Source organism: Fukomys damarensis, unplaced genomic scaffold (assembly GCF_012274545.1).
Source record: "Fukomys damarensis isolate Sample0158 unplaced genomic scaffold, DMR_v1.0_HiC HiC_scaffold_22, whole genome shotgun sequence".
Taxonomy (NCBI): Eukaryota; Metazoa; Chordata; class Mammalia; order Rodentia; family Bathyergidae; genus Fukomys; species Fukomys damarensis.
In genome coordinates, this window is record NW_022900934.1 from 24,210,072 (window position 1) to 24,236,506 (window position 26,435).

General features: G+C 46.3%; 2 protein-coding genes across 2 annotated transcripts in view; one reads left to right on the plus strand and one right to left on the minus strand.

Annotated features, from left to right (window-relative positions):
• Positions 1-25,226, plus strand: part of Pigu (phosphatidylinositol glycan anchor biosynthesis class U) — a 92,164-nt gene extending 66,938 nt beyond the window's left edge. The window contains exons 8-12 of the mRNA XM_010639925.3: positions 1,668-1,822; positions 3,726-3,869; positions 5,765-5,889; positions 12,214-12,356; positions 24,828-25,226. Coding sequence (XP_010638227.1) covers positions 1,668-1,822; positions 3,726-3,869; positions 5,765-5,889; positions 12,214-12,356; positions 24,828-24,941 — 681 coding nt within the window. The 3' untranslated portion in view covers positions 24,942-25,226. The remainder of the gene's footprint in view (positions 1-1,667; positions 1,823-3,725; positions 3,870-5,764; positions 5,890-12,213; positions 12,357-24,827) is intronic.
• Positions 25,227-25,435: 209 nt separating this feature from the next.
• Positions 25,436-26,432, minus strand: Map1lc3a (microtubule associated protein 1 light chain 3 alpha; the record flags this gene model as incomplete). Its single annotated transcript, XM_010640071.1, has 2 exons — positions 25,436-26,053; positions 26,284-26,432. Coding segments are annotated over 2 exons (312 nt in total), but the record flags the coding sequence as incomplete, so codon positions are not given.
• Between the last annotated feature and the right edge of the window lie 3 nt (positions 26,433-26,435).

Below are 26,435 nucleotides of genomic sequence, written 5' to 3' on the forward strand. Positions count from 1 at the left end.
GCAGCCTATATATCCATCAACAGATGAATGGACAAAGAAAATGTGATCTCAGTGTGCAGTGGAATACTATTCTGCTCTAAAAGATGAACTTAAGTCATTTTTAGGAAAATGGGTATGCCTTCAGACCATAAAGTTTTTTGGTTTGTTTTATTGGGACCCCGTCTCACTATGTAGTTCAGGCTGACCTTGAACTCACTATGTAGCCCAGGTTGGCCTCAAACTTGCAGCAATCTTCCTGTACTGGCCACCCAAGTGCTGAGATGATAGGCATGCGCCACCATGTTCAGCTTAATAGCATAATATTAAGTGAAATAAATGACACAAGCTTAAATATCACATGGTTTCTTTTATATGAGGAATCCAAAATATAAATAAAGTACAAAATAAAGCCAGACAATAGAAAAAAAAGGAGAGAGAAAGAGATAGATACCTTTTTTTTTTTTATACCAGGGATCAAATTTAGGACCTTGAGTTTTCAAGGCAGGAAGGATGCCATCAAGCTAAATCTCCAGCCCTGGCCAATATATCTTAAAGTGTACCTTGATTTAAAATTCTTCTCTTATGTATTTTATATATTTTCCCTGTTTGGCTATCAGTCTGTGTTTTTGTAATAATTTGATAAACACAAAATAATTAAACGAATCTGACACTGGCCAAAAAAAAAAAAAATGGGTAGAGAGGAAAGGGAAAAAGAATTGAGATGTGTCATGTACATGTACTAATTCCGCACACTGCATGTAATTATGTAACGCAAACATATACTAATAAAAAAATTTTTAGAATAAAATAAGGGCTGTGATTTAGCTCAGTGTAAAGGCCTTGGATTCATTCCCAAGCACTGCCAAAATTTTTTTTTCTGTATTGTTTCATAATTTTCTTTTTGCAATAGCCGGGTGTGGTGGCTCATGCCTATAATCCCAGCACTTGGGAGGATGAGGCAAGAGGATCGCTATGAGTTCAAGACCAGCCTGGGCTACATAGTGAGTTCCAAGTCAGTCTCAACTTCATAGTGAGACCCTGTCTCAAAAAACAACAAAACCACATAATTTTCTTTTTGCATATTTAATAAAATAATGTAAATATATATTTCCCTCTCCTTCCTAAGAGGGTAATGTTGTGAATTTAGTATTTGTTTTCCTAATCTATGTTTTATAAAATTTTACAGGTGTATTCTTATATATTTATAAATAACACAGAATATTGTTTGGTACAATCTCAAAGTAATACATAAATAATTTCATTTTACAGAGATTGTTTTGTGGCTTTGTTGTGGTTCTGTGGCTTTTATGACCACAATTTTTGAGATCTGGCTGTATTTCACATGTATCAACGTGGCTTACTCATTTAACCTGCTAAATTGTGTACCTTATGCCATTGTACTGCAGCTTATTTACTTATTCCTCTATGAAAGCTTCGTAAATTATCCTTTCATTTGTATCTTGTCTCCAGGACGCACACCTAGAATGGTGTTCCTAAGTCTCAGGACAGAGTATATGCACTTAGCACCTTTTTAGATGTTTGTTATATCCTTCTTATTTAATTAAAGACCATGAAATTGTAAACCTGTGTATCATGGCATGGTCTCGCAGGAGGATCTTTAGTTTTAAGCTGATAGGCACTGTCTGTCCTTGGTATTCCTGAATGTCCTGTTCTGCCCTCTTTCCTAGCGGCAGTACATACCGGTGAAAATGAAGAGTAGAGCTTTCTGGATCTTCTCTTGGGAATATGCCATGATGTATGTGGGGAGCCTCGTGGTAATCATTTGCCTCTCCTTCTTCCTTCTCAGTTCCTGGGATTTCATCCCTGCAGTCTATGGCTTCATGTAAGTAAAGACCTTAATAGAAAACTCTGAGCCAGGGATGTAGCTCAGCGGTACGGCACCTGCCTGGCAAGTGCAATGTCCTGAATTTGATCCCTGGTGCCTGTCCCCCCGAAAAAGAAAAGAAAATGCTGAAGTTAATTTGGTTTTCATAACTCCTGCTGTAATCAGAGGAAAAGGACCACAAGCAGCATCTACAGCAGGGCTCTTCCAACTTTAAGGTGATTCACGGTGGGGCCTTGGAGTCTGTGTCAGACCACGGTGATGTGGGAATAAAGCCTTCCCAAGGTTCAAACAAACCCAAAAAATAAAAAAATAAAAAACTTTAAGGTGATTCAGAGCCCCTTCAGAATTTGTTAAACCCAGACTGCTGACCCAGGCTCAGAGGTTCTATTTAAGTAGGTCCAGGTAGAAGTCAAGAATTTTCATTTCTTGAGTTTTCAGATGCTGCTGCTGTTGGTGGTCCAGTGAGCACACTTTGAGAACCAGTGCTGTTTGATCTAGTGGGATTAAAAAGCAGTCTGTAGCAACACGCAGGCAACTACCAGCCTCCAACTAGGAAGTTTAGATTCAATTCCAAACAAGATTCCTTTGTTGCAACAGAGGGAGGGATCGCCTGATAGCTGAAATATAAAGGTACCTGCTGTATGTCAGACCTTTAGAGAAAACCTAGGTGGATTTGCAGTAGTGCAGCATTGCCCAAGTAACTGTTCATGAATTCAGTAGTCATTTCTAAATACTCTTCACGTGCCAGACTCTGTGGGCTGCTGAGGGATTAATTGTTGCCCAAGCCTTGAGGAGCGCACAACCAGGCTGGTGAGAGACACTTAAACCTGTCAGGGTGGGGAAATGATCTAGAATAGCAGAACTCCCATTTGGGACTCTGAGCTGCTTCCCTGAGTTAAATTCATCCCATGCATAATAATACCTCAGTCACTTTCAGGTCTTCATACTCTGATTTGGATGGGAGTTTCTGATGCCTGGTGAAGAACTCTATTTTTTAAAAATCAAAAATGTAACAGAGCTGTGGATGTAGGTCAGGGATAGAGCATTTGCCTGACATATTGGTGGCCCTAGGTTCAATTCCTGGCACCCCCAAAGATTTTTTTTTTTTTTTTTGAGACAGGGTCTCACTATGCATTTCAGGCTTGCCTTGAACTCAGGGTGATCGTCCTGTCTCAGCCTCCTGAGTACTGGGATTACAAGTGTACGCCACCACACCCAGCCTAAAAATTTTTTTTAAAATAAAAATAATACACACATACATACATTATGTACACTTTTAGAAGAGCCAGAATTTCTGCCAATTTGTCTGGTTATATAACCAGACAAAAAGTTTTCCAGTTAAACCCTAATATCTCAATGCACTGTGGGGCCCTGGAGATCCTAGAAGAACCTAGTGATTCCTGAAGCCCTTGGAAGTATCAGGTACACGGTGTTCTGGCTCCTGCAGTGGGTGTGTGGAACAAGCATGGGGGAGGAGTAGGATCTCTGAGCTGGTTCCTGGGCAGGTCTTTGGAATGCCAAAAATAAATCTTGGTTATTTAGATCCTTTCCTGCTTTGTTACAGTGCTCAATAGCTTCTGATTTATAAACTGTCCTGGACTGTAAAAGAGAGGCTAATCTCTTGATTTCTAGGGTAAATCCCTCCCTCATTTCAGATTTTTTTTTTTTTGGCTTAGTCTATATTTATGATAGCTTATCATTCTCTCTTGGTTTTGTCCTCGTTTTTTATGTTCACCTATGTCCAAGGTACCCGGAGAGCCCTTCTTAACCAGATATCTGTAGGGAGGAAGTCATCCCTGGCTGCTCAGCAATGACCCCAAGTCTTCAAGAGAAAATAAAGGCAAAACATACCTTTTGTAACTCTGCCCTTTTCTCTCTCCCTGTGTTTTCTTAATTCCAGACTTTCTGTCCCAGATCTCACTCCAAACATTGGGCTTTTCTGGTACTTCTTTGCAGAGATGTTTGAGCACTTCAGCCTCTTCTTCGTCTGCGTATTTCAGATCAACGTCTTCTTCTACACCATCCCTTTAGCCATCAAGCTAAAGTAAGTTGTTTTGTCCCTTGGTCCCCTTGTCCTTACGAGTGCTCTCCTCTTTCTTTCTTTCATTCATTCATTCTTTCTTTCTTTCACTTTCTTTCTTTCTTTCATCTTTCTTTGGTATTGGGGATCGAACTTGGGCCCTTGCATTTGTGAGGCAAGTGGTGGAACCACTGAGCTAAATCCCCAGCCCATGAGTGCTCTTCTAAAGGACTGCACTTGCCATCAGGTTATGGCATCTTTGCCCAAGGAACATTGTCCTTGGCTGCCCTCAGGTGCCAGTGGCCAGAGCCAGCAGCTAAGAGGCACACACGTGTTTTGGAGCCCTGGATATCCCCTGGCCTTCCCTTGAGGTGCCTAGGCACAGATTGCTGCCAAGCCCACTCATGTTTTGGGGCAAGAGCAAGAATTACATGGAGGATATCTTTGGAAAAAGTGGATCTGATTGATTGTCCTCCATCAGCAGCCCAGTTGACTGCAGGGACTCAGCATGAATTAGTTGGGAGGGTGGCCACCTGCAGCTCTTCCTAATAATGTTCTGATCAATTTCTCTCAAAAGGGATTATCTATTCCCTTCTCAGTATGAAAGGTCTAACATATATTGAGCCTTCTCCATCCCAGGTACCTTTTAGGATGTCTGAAACATAATCACACCAGCAACTTGTGGAGACTGGCATTATCTTATTTTCATCACTCTCATTTTATAGATAAGCAAATTGATGCTCAGGGAGGTAGAATAATTTTTCCAGAGTCATGCAGTTTGCAAGCCTCAGAACTGGAATGAGTTTTTCTAGCTTCAGAATCTCTGCTCGATCACCTCTTTGTGCCAGGCCAAGCTCCTGAGGAAAAGAACTTCCAGTAGCCGTGGATGTGGTACATTGTCCTGGCTTCAGAGAAGCTAGACCTCTGGAGCAGATCTTCCTGAGCAAGCATCCAGATTGTGTGAGGAAATAGGTCACGTGCATGTGTTTAGTGTCACTGAGAAGGCTCTTAGATCTGGCCTCTTCCTCTTCATTTTCCTTTCACACTCAGTCCAGCCTTGGGGGAGCACTGAAGGTTGAGTTTTATTCTCTCTCTCCCCGCTTCACCAGGGCTGTGAGACAGGTGAGGTACTCACAAGAGAAGTATAGTGATATTTAGGAACTCTGGAAACAGACAGCTCCACAGCTTACAGACTTAACTCATTTTGCTTCTCTGAACCTCAAGTTTCTCATCTGTGAAGGATGAGGAATAGAATTGTCTGCCTTACAGAGTAGTTGAGGTTTGTGAGGATCACTTGAGATGATGCAAAAGAGGTTTTGCCCTGAATTTAGCACAGAGTGAGAGTTCAGGACGTGTTTGCTATTTCCATCAATTATTATTAAGTTTAGAGTCATAATTTAAACTCTTATTAGTATAGTAAGAATTCTAGTTCCAGCCCTTACAGGCTGAAATAACTGCCTGTAAGTCACTTTTCTTTCTGAATGTTAAGGGCCTGCAGGCTTCACTGCCATATTATCAGTAAGCAAAGCACCAGACAGGAGGCACTTTCTGCCCTGGGACCTGTTCTCATAGGGGCCTCTGGAAAGGGAGGCTTCTTGATGGCTCTGACAAGCAGTTATTCAAGCCTGCTAATAAGGGGCTGACTTCATTTGTTTTCTTCCTCCACGGCTTCTGAGGGGAGAGTAATGGGAAATGTTTCTGATTGGTTTGCTAGCATTTGCCCGGCCCTCTTTGCCACTTCTGGACGTCTCTAGGTCTCTGCAGTTTTCTGCTCTGCCTCTAGGGCCTGGCCAGTCCCTGTCTTGTGGGTAGCAAATCATCCTCTGCCTGAGTATTTTTGATTTGAGGGGTTGGGTCAGGAGTCTCGGGTGGGCCTGGTTCCTGGCTGATACTTGTCTGTCTCCCCTTCCCTGCCCTAGGGAGCACCCCATCTTCTTCATGTTCATCCAGATTGCCATCATCTCCATCTTCAAGTCCTACCCGACAGTGGGGGACGTGGCCTTTTACATGGCCTTCTTCCCTGTGTGGAGTCATCTCTACAGATGTGAGTATGCCAACTCCCTCCACTGGTGGCAGGTTTGTGTCAGTCTGGGCCCTGGATGAAATAGCCAGGGAGAAAGGAATTGATAGGCATTTACTAGGCATCTGCTGTGCAGGCAGCACTAGGAGAGAGGTGTAATATCTACCTTCTGGTGTTCTGACTTGTGCTGATAATAAACATAAATACCATTTATGGAGCACTTACTGTGCCTCTAAGAGTGTTACATCCAGTAGCTCATTTTATTTTTCCACTAGCCTTTGAGTATCCCCATTGAGCAGGAGAGAAGACTAAGTTACAGAAAAGTACAGTCTTTTAACTCAAGATTGTGTGACCAGGCTGGGCATGCCTGTAATCCCAGTACTCAGGAGGCTGAGGCAGGATTGTCATGAATTCGAGGCCATGCTGGACTACATAGTGAATTTAAGGTCAGCCTGAGCTGTATAGTGAGACTCTATCTCAAAAAAGGGGGCCGGTGCTGGGGATTTATCTCAGTGATTCCGGTACCTGTCTCACAAGTGCAAGGTCCTGAGTTTGAGCTCCAGTACCAAAAAAAAAAGATTGTGACTGCTAAAGAGAATGGCTAGTTTTAGAAACCACATCTATGAAACTTTGCCCAGCTCTGTCCAACAGGGCTTTCTGTGACAGTGGAAATGTCCAACATTTGCCATAGTCTAACAGAGTAGTCAGTAATGCAGCCAAGAAACTGAATTTTTTATTATTTTTATTTTTTTGGTACTGGGGATTGAACTTGGGTCCTTGCACTTGCAAGGCAGTTGGCGGAACCACTGAGCTAAATCCCCAACCCCTCCCCCTTTGGTACTGGGAAAACTGAATTTTTTAAAATAGCAAAATATTTTAGACATACATCATGATAACACTCATCAGAGAGAATGTGCACCTGTGCACGACACCTCTCACGTCTTTTTTTCCCATTACCCCTCCCCTCAACAACCCCCACACATACAAAAGCTTTGTTTCCATTTTTTCCTTCTATTTTCACTTTTTAAGAAACTGAATTTTTAATTTAAATTCAAATCTAAGAAGCCACATGTGGCAAGACTAGCACATTGGACAGTGCAAGTCCAATCCTGGGCTCTGAACCACCCCCTCATGTTGTTCCCGGAGTTCCTAGAAGACTGATGAGTGACACCAACTACCTGCCTCCCATGAGGGCTTCTCTCAGCTCTGCTCGTCCTCTCAGAAAATGGCACGGCCATGTTCCTTAGACCCCAGGACTTCCCTAAGTTGACCTACCAGCCCTCTCTGGATGTTCTTTTCAGTGTCTGGGGTTCCTGTAGGGCAGGTTTCATGACCCCTTTGCTGACTCCCAGGATAGAACCTAACACTCAGAAATATTGGCAAATGTCTGTGGTAGGGGCTTTTTAAAGCTTACTAAGAAGGACAGTGTCAGTGACCCACCTGATTCTCTTCTGCTGTGGCTGCATAACAGTGTCAGGAATGAACTAGGGCAGAGCAGGCTCCAGAAGAAGTGAGTCTTTGTTGTTTTGGGGGCGTTGTCTGGGTGTCAGCCGGAAGTGAAACTGACCAACTGCCAGTAGGAAACCTCCCTGTTAGTGTAGGCACCAGTGAAGGTAAACAGCCAAGGGTGAGCCAGTGACAGGCTGCTACTGACAAATCATGAGGTCACTAAAACATAACATGCCATAGTCTGTGACAGGTGGGTCTTCAGGACATTGCTCTTCTTCCCATAAAAGTGGGTAGTTTTTCCTTAGTTGTCTTTCCCATTTGGCACTGCCTTTTTCTCAGCATCTTTGATTCCACATTGCTGAACCCAGTCAGCAGACAGACAAATTGACTAGTCTGCATTCTGGTTTTCCCATCACTGGCTGTGTTTAACTGTTGGGGGAGGGTTGATATTGAGGATTGAGCCCAGGGAGTGCTGAACTACATTCCCAGTCCTCCACCCCCACCCCAGGCCTCTTTCTTTTGAGACAGGGTGTCACTATATAGTCCAGGCTGCCCTTGAACTCACTATGTAGTCCAGGCTGCCCTCTTAACCCTTGGCAATCCTTCTGCCTCAGCCTCTTGAGTCCTGGGATTACAGTTGTGCGCTACCATGCCCAGCTCAGCCTCCCTTTTTAAAAAAAAATTTTTTGAGGCAAAATTCTCACTGAGTTGCCTGGCCTAGTGTTGAATTTGTGATCTTCCAGCCTCATTCTCCTGAGTAGCTGAGTCACCACATTCAGCCGTTGAACCTTTCTGAACCTCTGATTTTTGGGTCTATCAAATGAGGAGACTGCCGAGCATGGTGGTGCACACCTGTATACCACCACTTGGGAGGGTAAGGCAGGTGGATCACCATGAGTTCAAGGCCAGCCTCAATTACAGATGAGACTCTGTCTCAAAAACCAAAACAAAAAATCAAATGAGGACTCTTTCAGGGGGGTTTACGTTTGAGAATGAAAATGTGTTAATAGCAGTACAGTTATCGTCATCAGTAATAATTATGAAAGGGCCCATATTTCCATCATCAAAGCTTCAGCCTTGGTGCACAGTCACTGAAATATATTTTTCAAAAATTTGAAATAAACTATGCCCTTTGGGGCAGTGAGGCACAAAGAAGAAGGATGGGGTTTCCAGAAACCTGGATGATGTAATAGACGCTGTTGCTGGCTGGTTGGGCAGGAAATTTACAGGCTCAGCTGCTACTCGGAAGAGTGGCTGCCACCCTGCACTGCACCTGTGGAAAAGAGTACTCGTGTTTGGAGTACTTATGTTTGGAACTTAAGAAGTCAGAGTCATTCATTCCACCAGCTATGATCATCTTCAGCCCTGAGCCTTGAGATCTCCAAGTAGAGAATTTGGACAGTCTTTAGGCCTGGTTGAGTATATTAATGTTGTCAAGAATCCACTTCAAATACTGGTTGCTAGTGCTAATACGCCTATTCTCACTTCGCCTTTCTGTTTGCCTGAACTGGAAAGTAGGGAGGAAAAGAGAAACAGGCTCTGCCCTGAATGTGGGCCATGGATACCCTGAATGTGGGCTTCTGTGGAGCCCAGGGCCGGGATGAGCCAGACAGATGTGCACTTACTGTGTTGGAGAGGAGCCTGCTGTTAGAACTAGTGCCAGCCTGCCGTGGTCCAGCTAAAGAACCAGCTACCACAGGGCTGGACTAGAGTGTATGTGTGTTACATTGTATTGTTTTATTTTATTAACTATTGTATAGAGATAAAAGAATATTAATAAAATAAGCCAAGAAAAGTGGTATACACCTGTAATCCCAGCTATTTGGGAGACTCAGGCCCTAGGAGGATCTCAACTTTGAGGCTAGCCTGGGTAATTTATGCAACTCTCTCTCAAAAAATATAATATAAAAGGACTGGGGTGTAGCTCAGTGGTAGAGTACTTGCCAAGCATGAACAAGACCCTGAGTTCAATCCCAGTACCACTTTAAAAAGAAAAAGAAAAAAATCCTGAAGAATAATTTATATAGTAAGTTCCCATGTACCTAGCCTATAGTTTAAGAAAGGAGACATCACCTTGACCTTTGAAACCTTCTCCTGATAGGACTGGATTTTTCAAGTGAATCTTTATTTCTGAGTGCCTGAGGATCGGGGAAAGTAACTCACCACAAGTTCCTGTTTGTTCATGGTGGTGTCTGGGATTGGATAAACCATCCAGTGAATGTAGGGAGAATTTGACTCCCGGCCTAGCAAGTCTGATGAAGGGTGAACCCCTCATTTCCTCAGGCCCAGGTCATCTCTGACGCTTCCTGTTGCCTGGAACAAGCTGTCCTGTCACCTGGTCCCCAGTTCCATGTGCTCTGGTGTGTAGCTTTAATCTGCTATCCTGTCATCAGCAAGAGTCAGTGGCAGCTCCCTGTTCCTGCAGAGTTCACCACAGGCCAGAAGCCAATCAGATGCTTGTTCTCCCAGCACATGGGAATGTCAGATGTCACCTAGACCGGAGGCTGCACGTGACCTTCCCTCTTCTCTACACTTCTCTGTAACTCTGTCTAAAGTTTCCATCCCTGGCTAGAGGCACAGGACCAAAAACCATCTAGGCTATCAGGTACTGATATTTTTATTTTAGAAATAGTGTATATTCTTTTCAGCAAAATAATTTCCTGAGGATGAAAAAGAACCACTGAAAATTAGAAATAGTTTATTGGAGTAGAGGCATGGTGAGCAGATTTGTTCTCCTTTCTTGAGGTTATAACATTGTTTAATAGCAAAAGCAACAACGCTCAGTACAAACATCGCTTTTCTTAGACTCCTTGCTTCTGGAGTAGAAGAAGAGGTAGAAACTTCTCCAGGAAGTCTCTGAGACCACCTGAGTGAGGAATTTGGCCTCTCAGCTTTAACAACCCAGAGTCACAGAAATTTCATATCATAAAAGGATTCTACAGGCTTTCTAGGCTATTGTCCAAATTGAGATTTCACAGAAAAAAAAAATGGGGGACTTTTTAAGAACAGCAACAAAAAACCACCTGCCATTTCTGGGGTGAAGTGTAGCTCAGACTATGAATTGCTTTGTCTTGATTATCCCTACTTCATAGACAGTAGCAACTCTGGCAGCCTGTCAGGTTGTCAGGCTGCACATTGGAATCGCCCAGGAAGCATGTTAAACCTGTGTATACTTGGCCCCCCTGACTCCCATCTCGGTGGGCTTCCTCCCCCTGCCAGGATTTCATTTTGCAGCCAGAGTTTTGAATCATTTGTGTCATCCAGTCCCCTTCCAATTTCTAACCAGTTATTGTACAACAGGGACAAACTGCCTGAATGTTTGGGATTTTCCCCATCCCTTGAATTTCCCAAAACTCTGGTTTGGAGAAGGGATTTCCTGAAGGTCGGGATCAGAGAGGAGACAGAATTCTTTTTACAAAGTATTCTTTTAGTTAATTTATTTTAAATAATATTTAGTAGTTTAAAACAATATATAGAGTATAAATAGAAATATAAATAACACACAATCCTACTGATAACCCCTATTGAATTAAAAGAAAAAAATGAGAATTGTGTAGTGGTCAGAATAGTCTCCCTTCTCACCATGCTCTGCAAAGATGATCACATCATAATTTCCAGAACCTATGAGTATATCGTCTTACATAGCAAAAGGGACTTTAAGGACTTTAAGAAGGAGATTATCCAGGTGGGCCCAGTGTAATGACAAGAATCACTAAAAATAGAAGGTGTAGCTTAATGTCTTCTACTTTCTATTGAGTTTTTCTGTGAATCTAGAACTGGTCAAAAAAAGTTTATTTTTACAAAAGAAGAAATAGCTGAAAAATGCAGAAAAGGAGGTCAGAGTGATGCACAGGAAAGGCCTCAATCCTTCATTCCCGATTTTGATGCTGGAACTATCAGGATCCAGGGAATACAGGCAGCCCCTTGATGCTGGAAAAGTCAAGCAGATGTGTTCTTCAGTCTCCAGAGGGACTGCAGCCCTGCCCAAACTGATTGCAGCCTGTGAGACCCATTCTGGACCTCTGACCCTTAGAACTGTATACTAATAAATTATATTGTTCAAACCACTCCATTTTTGGGAATTTGTTGTAGGAGTAATAGAAAACTAGTACACATAATCATGCATCTGTGCCAGGTTTTCACAAATCTTATTTAATCTGCATGACACTCCTATAAAGTAGGTATTTTAGCTTCATTTTAGAGATGAAGAAACTGAGGCTTAGAAGAACTTGCTAGTAAGTGATAAAGAAGGATTCTAACTCAGGTCTTTCCAAAGGCCAAGGCTTCCCATCTAGCCAGACCCTACCTGCCTGCCTGAGGACCACCCTCATGTAGCAGGTCTTCCATGGAGGGACTTGGCATGGAGTGATAGCTGAGAGGGAGAATATCACAAACAGATTTGTTAATCATTATCTAAGGAAGAGTGAGTTATATTTGAAAAGCAAGGAAGGGGCCTGACAGTACCAATTAAGAATGAAAAACATGTTTCTAAAACAACAGGACTGTGGCACCATGAAGACCCACTACAGGGCTCTACTCCCTCTGGTTCCTGCTGCAGTTCCCACTGGTGATTCCACGTGGCCAAACAGCAGCTTCACGGGGAGAGGAGAAGAGCTGCTCTTGGACATTCTGGGGTTGAGTGTCTTCCTGAAATGGTCTCTGTGTAAAATCCAGAGGCATTCGTGGCATCACCAATGTCTAGCCTTTGACCGGCCAAGCCAAAAAGACTAAACCTAAAACCTCCCATCAGCTGTGGGCATAGGGAATCTGAGGTCTGCCTCTTGGCACCCCAGTACCTCTGCATATGGGTTCTGCCTCTCCATCCTGGGGAACCATCCCAGTACAGTGAGGGTGCTGGAGAGCAAGTACAGGCCTAACTGTGACCATATGTCTTTGCAGTCCTGCGGAACATCTTCGTCCTTGCCTGCATCATTATTGTCTGCTCCCTGCTCTTCCCTGTCCTGTGGCACCTCTGGATTTATGCAGGAAGTGCCAACTCTAACTTCTTTTATGCCATCACACTGACCTTCAATGTTGGGCAGGTAAGAGCTAAAGGCAGCGTGGGGTCAGGGATTCATTCCGTAGTCTCATGCATTCAACATGGGCCTTGGGTTCCACATACTGGGAATTTGGACATGGAGGAGTGATAGCTCCTCAGGTGGCTCGCAGTCAGGTAGAGGGAATAGGGCAGCTAGAGCAGTGTAACGCTGGATTTGGCAAAGACTTAATGGGCACCACACTGAGCTAGTCACCCTTCCGAATCCTCACAGCAAGCCTAGAGACAGATATTGTCATCCCTGGTTTACAAATGACCGAGACTTCTGGAGGATATCTCTGGCTCAGCGTCAGCAGAAGAGCCAAAACCAAATTCAAATAAGGCCTGACTTCCTGACACTGGATATGGCACCTATAATGTGTACAACAAGTAGGGTGGGGTGGTAGCACAGGGGAAGAGAGGCACTCGGAGCAAGGCAGAGAGCTGAGGAATGGGATGGTCTGGCTGTCGGCAAGTCAAGTGTAAAGTGTATGGCTGGGTTTAGCGGGGAGGAGGCTGTAGTCACAGCCTGTGGGGTGCCAGTTAGGCACTTTCTGATGGGGAGAGCCTGTCCCTCGGTTCCAAGAGCAACATCTCCAACATCAGAATCCTCTGTGGGAACTTGTTAAAAATACAGATTCCCTGTGGTTAACTGTCACAGTTACATATCACCGATTGTTTTTTGGAGAAAAAAAAAAGATTGGGCATGGTGGTGCATTCCCAGTACTTGCTTGGTTTAAGCGGGAGAGTAGCTCTGAGTTCGAGGCCAGCCTGGGTTACACAGTGAGTTCAAGACCAGACTGAACTACACAGCTAGACCCTGTCTCAAAAAACAAAACAAAAAAACAAGGCAGATTTCTGGGTCACTGTCCCAGAGTTTTGGTAACAGAGGCCTAGCAAGTCTCCTGCAGAGTTGCCCACCCTTCCTGAAGTTCCCTGGTATACCGCGCTGCCTTCTTTCAGGTCAAACTCTGTCCTCAACGTTGAAGTCTTAGGAGAATCATTTGTACTGTTTCCTGTTTCAGTGCCATTGGCATAGCCAAGCATTTTCTGTGCACAGTGGACAGGATAGAAGCAAGGTTATTGGAAAGATGAGTGATGCCAGAGGACAGTCCCCAGGTTATTTTTGCCTCCAAGATTAGCTCCTGTGAGTGGGCTTTTTCAGTGAGTGATGAGATCGGTGTTTCTGCAGTATCAGTGTCCAGCCCTTTATCCTGGATTGTGAACAGGAAGAGAGATGGAGGCCAGTACATTGGGCAACACTTCTTGCCCGTGTCTCCTGCAGACAGAAATCTGCAAAATTCAACTTTCTATCTGAAGGAAGCCAAAAGTCCTCCTTGGTTCTTCTCTCTTGTTGGAAATTCCTTTTCCACACATACCAGTGTGTAGCATGTGAGGATATTGGGCCTGCCTGAGCCACTGGGAGGTTTGTGAGCATCACAGAAATAGTCCTCAGACTGTTCTCGTCCTGAATCTTAGTTTGGATCAGGAAATAAAATATAGATGCAGTGATTATGAACTGTCTGTGGGACTTGCCAGATAACAGCATTCTCCCTTGTGACTGCCTCTACGAGAGAAGGGTCTACGTAAATGGCAAGGGGGACATTGGCAAGTGATCAGGTGCCACTGAAGGCAGAGGAGACTGAATTATTAGAAAAGAGGGATTGGAGTTGGGCTGGAAACCTGAGGTAGAAGGATCCAGTGCCTTCGTAGCTGAGCTACAGAGAAAAGACAGTTGTTGGTATACTATCTTATCTTACTAAAAAAATATGTTAAATGCATTTTTTGTTTTGTTCTGGTACCAGGGATTGAACTTGGAACCTTGCACATGAGAGTTAGGCAGCGACACCACTGAGCTAAATCCTCAGCCCTTAAATGCATTTTTTTTTTTTTTTTTTTTTTTTGGGTTTTTTGGTTTTTTGGTTTTTTGAGACAGGGTTTCTCTATGTAGTTGAGACTGACCTGGAACTCACTATGTAGCCCAGGCTGGTCTTGAACTCACAGCAATCCTCCTGCCTCAGCCTCCAAGTGCCGCCCAGCTTTAAATGCATTTTTAATCACACACATAATATCATGAATTCATTATCATTGCAGGGAAAGAATTCAAGCAAAATAAAAATATATAGGATGAAAAGAAAAGAAGATCAAGGCCAGGTGTGGAGTTCAATGGTAGAATGTCTGCCCAGCATGCTTAAGGCCCTGGGTTCAATCCCTAGCACTACAAAAAAAAAGTGAAAAAAGAAGAACCACCTGACCCCTACGGCCCCACCCAGAACACATGTGTTCAACTAGTTAGTTTGTATTTGTTTTTGCAGACATTGTGCATTTACAGATGGCTGTCAGGACATATGCACACATAAGAGCTTTCTGGTATATATAAGTACACAGCATCCCACTTGATGAACTTGTTTTCAGTTTGGTGTTTTTCCCTTAGTGCTCTCATCTTGAGAGCATTCGCTTAATGACTCTGTCATATCCCATAGTTTGGATGCACCATTTATTTGACCAGGTAAACCCACGTTGATGGACATTGAGGTTGCTTCTAGTTGTTTTGCTACTTGAAATGGAAAGCCTACACATATTCTTAGACCCCCATGCTAGTACATTTTTTTTGGTACTGGGGGTCGAACTTCGGGTCCTTCTGTTTGCAAGGCAGATGGCAGAACCACTGAGCTAAATCCCTGGCCCCATGCCAGTACTTCTGAGGATAGATTCTAGGTGGCGGGATTTGCTGGGGGAGAGGGCATATGCATTTTCTGTTCCTGGAAGATATCACCAACAGGCTATATCAGGATGCTGGGGTCCAGGTACTCTTTTTTGTTTTTTTTGTTTGTTTTTTTGTTTGTTTTGGGGAGGTTGTTTTGTTTTTTGAGGCAGGGACTTGCTTTATAGCCCAGACAGCCCTTGAACTCATGATGTACCTGCCTCAGCCTCCTGAGTAGCTGGGATTATAGGTGTGTGCCACCCACCCAGGTACTCCTTAAGTGACAGAGTGTAAGGCATCCTTGGCATGTCCTATGGCATCTGAGCCATAGACAGCTCTTTTGGGTCAAATGCTTCCAGGGGCTACTGGCCTGGGGCTTTGTCCTAGAGTGTTGACTTAAGTAGTAGAGCCTAATTCTCAAGGTTATACTGTCGTTGTCCCCCCCCCCACCTTTTGTCTTGATTTGTTTTTGGAGACAAGGTCTCACTCTGTAGTCCAAGCTGGCCTTGATCTTACTTAAATCTCTTAGGCTGGCCTCAAACTCGTGGTAGTCCTCCTGCCTCAGCCTTCCAAGTGTTGGGATTATAGGCATGGGCCACCACTCGCGGCTCTCGGTGTGCCCTTTGGCCTCTTGGAACCACAGTGTGCACATCTGGGTTAGCATCTGTTAAAAGAGTTCAGTATTCTCTCGGGCCCTTTCTGACATCTGCTCTGTTATCTCTTAGCTTCCTACTTGTTCTCTTCACAGCACTTACCCGGTCTATAATTTGTGTTCCTCCCTGATTCCCTCACCAGCCTCTGAGCTTCATGAAGGCAGCATCTGTTGTTCCCCCAACTACTAGATCATTGTTTGGCACAGTGCAGTTGCTTAGCAGGAATTTGTTCAGTGAATGAATGAACTGAAGAGAGCCCAGGAGAATATGGTGGTTCCTGAGCAGATGGAATAGCTGCTGGAGGAATCCACATGAGCAGGAGCAGCTTGCTGTTGAGCAGTCAGTGGTCTGGTCAGGATGAGAGGCCAGAGGAATGAGGGACAGGCGCTGGGCCTCCCAGACTTGGAGAGCGTGAGGGGAAGCGGGGAGATGGGGGCCAAATCACCCCCTCTGGCTGAGGTCAGTTAGTGGCTCTGTCCTGCGCATCTCTGGCCCCTGTGTGTCCTCCACAGCCAAGTCTAGGTCTGCTTGTCCTAGTCAGTGCTTCCATTGAGATATTTGGCATTTGTGTTTCCTTACCACACAACCTGCTCTTTTAAGCCCTTCTACCTGGGAAGGTGCTTTGTATTTGCAGATGACAGCTGTCCCCAGACCCAGATGACTATAGATTTCAAGCAGGGATCCAGAACCTGAACTGCTATTGCCAAAAACAGGAGCTTTGTATGGAATATAGAGAATGTCTTGGCTTATTGGTTTTTGTTAAAATCTTGCTCCATTTGAGATATTCAGTGCTGTACCCTATTACAAAATAAATTATGTGTTGATTATTACTTACACCAGCAGACACAACAGTGCCAAAGCCCCATCCTCTTGCCAGGGGCCATTAAATATTTTCAGCATGTGAAACACATCATTTGCTAATTACAGTTGTGCCTTAGAGTAACAGGAAATGACAACAGTAAACCATCCATGGAGTGTGTATGTGTGTGTGTGCCTGAGTGTGAGAGAGGAGAGACGATTGAGATTGATAGCTTTGAGATCTTCCTCTGGCTTCTCACTGTATGAGCTTCAACAAGTGATTTAATTTCTGTTAAAGTTTCCCATTCTCAAAATCCAGGGTGATCATCCCTACCTAATAGGATGTTTACTGGATTGGATATAATGTGGGTCTTATTGCCATTAATCACATGTTGACCTGGGAGATACAAAAACAGCACGTCCTTCAAATACCCAAAGTAAACTCCCTTAGACCAGCAATCAGTCCTTAAACCATGGGAAGGACAACTTCTTACCTCTTTTTTTTTTAAAACTCTATTTTGTGTGTCACTGACCAGTGAAAGAAAAATAGTGATCAAGGATTACGTATAAACAAAAAGACACTTCTTTTAAAAGAGTATTTTTGGGCTGGGGATTTAGCTTAGTAGTGCTGCTGCCTGCCTCACAAGTGCAAGGTCTCACGTTCAATCCCTGGTACCAAAAAAAAAAAAAAAAAAAAAAAAAAAAAAAAAAAGTATTGTTTAAAACAAAAAGTTTTAAGGAGGGTGTACCACAGTCTGGCCCTATGTGATCCCTTTAATCTTCTGTATCATGTGCCTGAATGGCCTTCTGCACCTTTCCCTGTGTGTTTACAAATACATACTCATGTGCTTGTGCAGGGTTTTACTCTATGTGCTTATGTATATAGTGTGTTTTATTACTGGTATCACGATGGAAGGATAACTTTTTCTTTAGTAAAACACCTTGGTGGCCTTTCCTTGTTCATAAATGAGAGGAACCTCCTTTTTGTTTCAGTCCTGAAGCTATGAACTGAGCACACTTCACCATGTAACTACTGTCCTCTGACAGCCCTTTAGGTTATTTTCCTTTTTCTGTTGGTATAAGAAATTCATTTAATCTTCATAACAGCCCTTAGAGGGAAGGACTTTCATCATCTCATATGCAAATGAGGAAGCTAAGGCTTGGGAGGGTAAGCGACTCACCCAGCTTGGAAGGGGTGTATTGTTTGTGGTCATGTTTATCATACCCTCAGCACCAAGGAGACCTTTTAGTGACTAAATTACCAATGCCTGAATGGCTTGAGATGGGATCAGAAACCACATTTCATGACTGTTATCTAAAACAATTCTGCACACTCTAATCTCTGATTCCAGTGTTTCCATCAGAACTAGACTTGTGTCCTCCTGGATTCCCGAGGCGGGTCAGAGCCAGATCCCTTCCCCTCTTACCCAGGGTTGGCCCTCAGAGCCCCACTTGTGCTCTTGTCAGTGTCCAAAGCAGACCCCTTGCCTGCTCTCTCTTTCCCCTACCTAGTGGAGTATGGGGTGCTGCTGTAAAGTACTGTAAATGGCCTCTTTATCATGAGGTGCTGGGCCCAAGCCCCTTCCTCCTTGGCAGACCCTACAGATAGTGGGCTGGCCCTACTTTGGCTGTTCTGCCTTCTGCTGCTGGGGAAACGTGGAGCACCGGGGTCTGGACACCAACCCTCTAGCACATTGGGCCTGCCCAGGACTCAGTTTTCTCTCCAGTATGAAGGAAATCACAGTCCCACGTCATAGAATTGCCACTCTGTTGGCCTACTGTGTTGTTCTGGGGAGTGGGACCAGTGACATCTGGTGACATATATGGGGCTCATCGGTGGCTGGATGGTACGTAGTCCCATTTATGCTCTGCAGGGGCCCCATTTCAGGTTCATTCCTGTGAGCTGTCTGTGGCCCTGGCTGCAACATCCTAAGTCTGTATGGGGGAAGGGAAGATCAGTGTCTCCTGGCAAGAGGTGCCTATGACTAGGCTGACCCCGTCCTTGTCAGCTGGCTGTACATGTTCACTTTGCATTCTTCATTTGGTGGTAGTTTCTCAGTTTTAGTTCATTCCTTTGTCCCTCCAGTGCCCAGCATCCCAAGCTTGTCTTTTGCAGCATGTCCCTGTCCTGTCCTCCTCTACTACCAGTCAGTCAGGAAAAGCCCAGTCTGAATACAGCAGGTGAGGCAGGCAGGAAGGTCTAGGCTTTAGAAGCTCAATGCCAGTGACTCCCATCTGCGCTAGCTTGCTGGCTTTAAACAAGTCATATAATTCTTTGGGGGCTAATTTATTTCTTTACAAATATTAGGTACCTGCTGTGCACCAGGCACTCTACTGAGAATGAATGTGATACAACCCAGCTTCCAAGGCGACCACCATCTGTGGGGAGAAAGGAAAACAGGCATCACAGGGCAGTGTGACAGGGTCAGTGTGGTGCTGGGAGCTCAGATCTGGTGCTCTGAAGGAAGCTTTTTGGGGAAGGTGCTTTCTAAATGTGTGGGATCTAACTAGGTTCCAGATATCAAACCCTGGGGGAAGGAAAGAGAAAGAATGGAGGGAAGGAAGTAGGGAGGGACATTGTGGTTATATAGGGTTGGTGTACCACTTAATGAGGAATCAGAGCCACATGTCCTTGGAGGACTCATTATGGGGAGAACCAGGCTGACTGTTGTTTTGTTTTGTTTTCCAGATCTGGTCTCACTATGTAGTTCAGGCTGGCCTCGAACACACTATGTAGCCCAGACTGTCCTCAAACTCGCCTCAATCCTTCTGCCTCAGCCTTCCAAGTGTGGGGATTGTAGGCCTGTGCCACCACACCCAGCTGAGACTAGTTGAGACCTTTTTTTGGTACCAGAGATTGAACTCACAACCTTGTGTTTGCGAGGCGGGTGTGGTGCCACTGAGCTAAATTCTGGGCCCTGAGACTTTGGTTTTAAACTGAGGACAAATGTGATCAGAGTTATGATCTGAAAACCTCATTTTGTTTAGGGTTCCCCCTAAACAAAGATTAGAGCGCAGAATCCAAGGTTTTAATTGGGGAGGAGGCTGCTGCAGTCTGGTGGAGGTGGTAGTAGCCATAGTTTTTTCACCTGGAGGGGCACTGATGAGGAGGACTCAGTATGGAGTCAGGAATTGAAAAGGGAAGCATAGGTGACAGTCACTGCGGTGGCCCCTGGTGACCACACAGCCCCGAGACTGAGGTCCCGCGATCTTGCTGTTACTTTTCACTTTCAGACCTGGGGGTGGAGCTCTGCGCCCCATCCCTTCCCACACTGTGTCCATTCAGGCCTGTGAGCTGCTGGGCCAATCCAGAGTCCAGCTCACAGTCAGCACTCCTCTCGTCTCACCTTTCTAGACTCCAGGCAGGTAGTCAGAGGAGGCTGTGGTCCTCGTCACTGTGGCAACCACGTGAGTGTCCCCAATGAGTGTCAGCATCTCTGACGGAAGCAAGAGTCCCGAGGAGCCAAGACCTGCCTGGGTGGTGACACACAGGTGGTGTCCTGATTCTCCTTAGGCCTGATTTGGCTACTACCCTGAGCCCCACAACTTCCAGAGGTACCAGATTAACCACCCCGCACCGGCTCTGAAGTCTCACACACCTACTTTGGCTTTTTAAAACAATCTCTTCCTGGCTGAGTGACAGAGCGGCTGTGGATAGCAGCAGGTTTGGGCCTCAGGCAGAACTGGTGTCCTAGCCTGACCCTTTTACCACTAGCAAGACCCTTGGTGGTATTTTCTTTGTGGAGATTATAGGCCCCACCAGTACATCCTTCACATAAGGGCCTGGCCCCGGGCACATGCTCATTTCTCTGCCTCTCCCCTGACCCTGCCCTGTAGTGGAGCATGTTCTGACACTCTCCTTGTAGTTTTGCCCTCTCTGTCCCTGGCTCCCTTTCATCCACTGCTCCATAAGCTCCTGCACAGCCCAGAGGAGGACTTGGTCCAACCAAGCTGTCCCTGGAAGGCAATGCCAAGAGGGTGGGGACCAGCACATGCCTCCAGAGGGTCGGCCCTGTGGCCACAGAGCTGGAGCAGGTGGCATCCCATTCGCATCTTCTGAATGAACATGGGGTTAAAGAAGACCCTGGTAGGAGGTGAGGGAAAAGCTGGAGCATCAGGACTGACATGTGAGGCAGCTGGCTGCTGAAAAGTGTGTGGGGTGTGTGTCAGAGAGAGAGAGAGAGAGAGAGAGAGAGCGCGAGCGACATGAATTCCTCAGGGCCCAGAAAGGATAAAAGAGGCCTTCTGGCAAGAGGTGGCTGTGGTGGGAAGGAAAGGGGCTGCTAGGTAAGGAGTCTGTGAAGGCTTGGAACTGATGGGAAGGGAGAGGCAGAGTGCTCAGCCATGAAAGGTAGAGCAGCTTCCAGGAAGGACCTGAGCTTTCTTTTCTTTTTTCATTTTTTCTTTTTTGAGGCAGGGTATTGCTATCTAGCTCAGGCTGGCCTTGTACATATTATTATTTTTTTTTTTTTTTACTTTTTTGGGGGTACCAGGGGTCAAACTCAGGACCTTGTGCTTTTGAGGAAGGCATGGCACCACTGAGCTAAATCCCTGGCCTTGAACACATTATTTTGCCTTGGCTGGCTTTGAACTCACTGCAATCCTCCTGCGTTGGCCTCTGAAGTGCTGAGATTATAGGCAGGCCTTAGGTTTCAGAAGGCACAGAGACAGACAAGTTCTGGGGCCCCCTAAGTCCTGGGCATGAACTAGGGAAGCCCACCACATCAGAAGGTAGACCTATTACTCTCATTTTATGTTTTGTTTTGGTTTCTTTTTGGTACCGGGATGGAACTCAGGACCTTGCACTTGCGAGGCAGGTGACGGAACCACTGAGCTAAATCCTGGCCCTACTCTCATTTTACAGAGAAGCAAAAGGCGGTTTAGGAATGAGAAGTGACACAGAAGTCACACAGCCACCAGCTTGCTCTTGCTGTTTCCACTGCCCCTTGCCCAACCTGTCTCTGCCCAGACTAGGCAAAGGGACTGGTTCTGCAGCTGCTATGGTGGTTGAATCTCAGGGCCTCTGGGAAATCCCTTCTTTAGCCCAAATGGAAAGCCCTAAGGTCAGAAGAGATTGTTTCAGTCAGCCTGCCATCAGCCACAGCTTCCCTCTCAAAGAGCTAGGCTCCAGGACAGCGTGGTGTCCTCTACCCAGGGGCAGGGCACCCCAGGACCTGTGACACTCGCGCAGGGCCCTTTCCCACACACAGATCTTCACCCTCTGAGCACCTGTACACTTGCCACTGGATCCACCACCAACACTTTGCTGTGCTTGCTCTATCACAACTCCATCCCTCAATCCAGCTTTTAAAAATTTTTTTCAAATTAAAGTGCAGACTTCATATTCCTCATAGATATGTCAACCTGCATATCATTAACTACAGTTGGATATTTATTTCCATTTTGCCTAGGGAAAACTGACAGTGAAAAATACAAATCTTACCTTGCATTTGTCAGAGCTGTCTTTCACTCACAGAATGTTTTGTTTTGTTTTGAGTCAGGGTCTCACTTTGTGGCTCAGGCCAGCCTTGAACTCACAGTGATCCTCCTGCCTCAGCCTCCCAAGTGTTAGGATTGTGCCACCACGCAGGGCATTCACCAGAATGTTTTTGAGGTTCATCTCTGTTATTGTGTATAATAGTTCACTCTCGATAAACTTTTTTTTTTTTTTTTGGTACCAGGGAGCGAACTCAGGACCTTATGCTTGTGAGGCAAGCAGTGGCATCACTGAATCCCCAGCCTGATAAACTGTATTTTAAAATCATTTTAGTCATAAAGTAGTTGCAGAGATAGTAGATGTCCCATATGCCCCATGCTACTTTCCTATGCCTGCCTGCCTTCACATATATATTTAGGGTCTTATCACTGAGCTACTCAGCTCGTTTTTACACTTTTTTTTTTTTTTTTTTTTTTTTTCTGTTTTTGAGACAGGGCCTTTTAATGTCAACAGATTGCCCAGGCTGGGCTGAAACTTGTGATCCTCCCTGCCTCAGCCTCCCACAGTGCTGGGATTGTAGAAATGCACCACTGTGCCTGGCCTGTGTTAACATCTGAAATTGCACACTGAGAAGCTATTCTGGGACATTGCTTTCAGCTAAAGACCAATTGGGACTTCCTGTTTTTCCAATCATGTCCTCCTCTCTCCCAGGACTTGAGCCAGGGGCTGCTGCACACATGTGCCTTGCTTGACTCCCTAGGGTTCTTGCTCCGGTCCTCAGTCTTCGCTTATTTTTCATGATTGTGGCAGTCTTAAGGTCCATTGGGCAGGGGTCATGGGGAATGTTCCCCAAGTTATGTTTGTGTGATGCTTAGACTGGGCTTTGGGCTTTTGGGAAGAATCCTCAGGCAAGGCGCCCCTTTCAGCACATCGTGTTGGGATGCTGCTAGCAGTGTCGTATTTACCCTCAGGTCTTGGTTGTTCACCACTGCAAAATGACTCTTCCCTTTCTCTGCACCCAAGCCGGAAGTGAGTCCCAAGTCTAACCCACCGTGGGAGCAGGGGCATGGGCAAGAACTAAACTCCACCCCCTGATGGGGTAGGCTGGCAAATAGTTTGAAGGAAAATCTCCCATATTTATATGTCAATTCACCTTTTTGTGTGTGTGTGTACATCTGGATCAAACTCAGGACCTTACTCTTGCCAGGCAGGCAGCGGCACCACTGAGTTTAACTCAGCCCTGTTAATTTACTTATTAGATGATTTTTTAAATTGCATTTTTGTTTTTAATCAAGGTAATACATACTTTATAAGTTAAGGTTTATAAGAAAAAGAATAGCTCATCTTACAGTTATTTCTTCTGGTACTGACTGCTCTTACTTGTGTTTCTTACCCCCGCACTTTTTTTTTCTTCTTTTGAGACAGGGTCTCAATGTGTAGTTTAGGCTGGCCTTGAACTTGCAGCAGTCCTCCTGCCTCAGCTTCCGAGTGCTGGTATTACAGACATGTACCACCATGCCTGGCCCCCATTCCCTTTTCTGTTTGGTTGGAGGATATGAAATTGCCAATAGTCAAACATTTTTAACCTGCAAAAATAGCAATTTCATATGATTCAGCCTAATATCATAATAGTTCAACTTCCTCTGACTTATCCAGCAGATTGTTGTGTGACACTGAGTTGCCTCATTTTGTTTGGTTTTGAGTTGTGACTTTGTATCTGCCCCTCATGTAATCCAGCTTGGATCAGCTTCCTCTTTCCCAGATAAGGCATCTTGGGGCCTGGGTAAGAAAGGGTAGTCCAGGCTATAAGGTCGGCCTTTGCTGTGATCATGGCTGTCCCCAGGCACATTGCCTTCCAGGGTCCTTGAACAACAGTCCAGCCACAGGGCAAGTGTTTCAAATTCCCTGAAGGGGATCATTCAGTCTTCCACAGGAGCTTCCGTGGTGACAGAATGGCAGGTATTTGTCCCTGAGACCATCAATGCCATTACCTGCTGACTCTCCTTAGCGGTCCAGCCTTAGTAAAGGGGTCTGGAGGCCTAGACCCCAGGCTCAGTTCAGCACCTCATTTGCACCAAGACCCTGGCTGAGGTGATCCTTCCTGAAACCTGAAGGGCAAATAGCTATTGACTAGATAAAAGGGGAGAGAATATTCCAGGGAGAGGAAACAGCAACCATCCTACAGTGGAGTGAGATGGCTCAAGGAGAGGGTGGTGCATATATGTGGGCAGGGACCAAGTACAAGGCCTCAAGGAGCTAGGGAAGCCTTTGAGGGAATCATGATCAGATTTGTGTTTTTGCAAAACTCCGTCTGGCTGCCACTGAGCATGGCAGAAGAGCAGGTTTGAGAACAGAGAGCCCAACAGGAGGCTTCACCGATACTTAGATGACAGTGGCTTTGAACAGGGCAGTGGCTGTGGAGATAGAAAAGGTGAGTTTGGAAGTATAGGAGGTACAGTTGATGGGCCTTGGTGGCTTAGTGTATGGGAAAAGTGTCAGGTGAATCTGTAGTTTGGGCTCCTACATAGAAGGTGGAAGCAAGGTACCTGGCAGGAGAAGCCAGTTTGAACAGGGTGAACAGTCCTTACCTGGCTGTGTAGAAATCCCTGCTGACACTGAGCAGTAGGTGCACAGGCCATTGGTTGCACTGCACCACTCTAGAGGTGTAGGCTGGGTAGAAGAGGTGGAATATGGGTAACTACTGAGGGCCAGCAAGATCTAAGTACAGGTCCTGGGGAAGGGGTGTCCCCGGGGCAGGGCCTTGCTTCTTGGTCTTGGATAGGCTGGGACTTTGATGGGAGGTGCTAGATCGGGGCTCCCCTGTAGGGTCCTGCTCCAGGGAGGTGCCCCACAGCATCCTCACACAGTCTCTCTCCCCACCCCCAGATCCTGCTCATCTCTGATTACTTCTATGCCTTCCTGCGGCGAGAGTACTACCTCACACACGGTCTCTACTTGACTGCCAGAGACGGTACAGAGGCCATGCTTGTGCTCAAGTAGGCCTGGCTTGGCACAGGACTGCTCCGATCTCAAGTGGGCAAGGACCGGAAACTGGACATGGCCCCCATCAAGAGTTGCCAGAAGGCAAGTCCTTGAGAAGAGATTTGAGTACACAGTCACAAATCTCCTGCACCAGAGGGGACCCATGGCTGACAGCAAGGCCTGTGGGGTAACAGCTGGGGACACACCACCACCTGGACTCTCCTCTGTGGCTCTGTACACCAAGTAACCCTTTCCTAGGCAGCAGGTGAGCAAGGCTTGACAGGTTGTGGTTACTAAATAAATGTTTTTGTTATGAAACAGCTACTCTGGGACCACATCCACATAGCATGCCTGGAGGAAGTGGGCTTGGCCTGTAGTATGGCCAGGGTACACACAGATGTGTCAGTTTCTACAGGGAGCTGGAAATCACTAGCACAGGCTTGTGCTGGTGGGCTGAGACTAGTGTATGAGGACAGTCTCCCAGCTGCTGTCCCTACGTCCAAACAAACAGCTGGAGGCAAAGGGCCAGGCAGGCCTACGCAATCTTTATTCTGCAGAGGGACAATGACCACAGATCCGTATACCATGTGGTGATGGTGGATATGAGGGGAGCCAAGGGCCAGTCTTTCAGGGGTAGGCAGGTCCAGGCAGGGGGCAGAGCCTCAGGTGGGTGAGGGGCAGGTGGGCAGACAGGCAAGGGCCTAAAAAGACAAACCACAGCGGGGGTGCCGGGGGCTGCTCCCCACCCTCCCCCAACCCAGCCAGCACCCAGTCGGGTCACCCTAACATAACTGGTCCAGGACACCCCCAGGGGCAGAGCAGGCTGGTTGGTGCCAGCTAGCTAGAGGCCACATCCCTGCCCTGCCCAGCCCACCAGGGGCGAGACAGCTCAGTTCAGGAGGCAGGGGCTCCTTGGGCAAAGCCCATCCCAGCCCCCCACTCCCAGGCCAACCCCCCTACTGCTGGCTCAGAAGCCGAAGGTCTCCTGGGAGGCGTAGACCATGTACAGGAAGCCGTCCTCATCTTTCTCCTGCTCATAGATGTCTGCGATGGGCGTGGACACGCTCACCATGCTGTGCTGGTTCACCAGCAGGAAGAAGGCCTGCATGGGGTTCAGCTGCAGGCGGCGCCTGAGGGGGTAGGAGGGTACGCTGAGGGGCCTAACCCTGACGACCCCTGCTTCCTACTCCAACTCCTAGCGGCTCTCACTCTGAGCCGACACTGACTCCATCCTCTACTCTGACCTTTCCCAGCCTCCAAAAAACGGGTCCGGCGCCAATTCCCATGCCCTTGACCACATCCACCCCTTCTCAGCCGGAGACCCGGCGCCTTGCCCCACCCAGTCCTGCTGCCTACACACCGAATGATCTTGACCAACTCGCTCATGTTGACATGGTCGGGGACCAGGAACTTGGTCTTGTCCAGCACGGGGAGCTGCTTCTCACCCTTGTAGCGTTCTATGATCACCTGGGAGTGGGGCGGGTGGGAGACCGTGAGCCCCGGGCGCGGCCG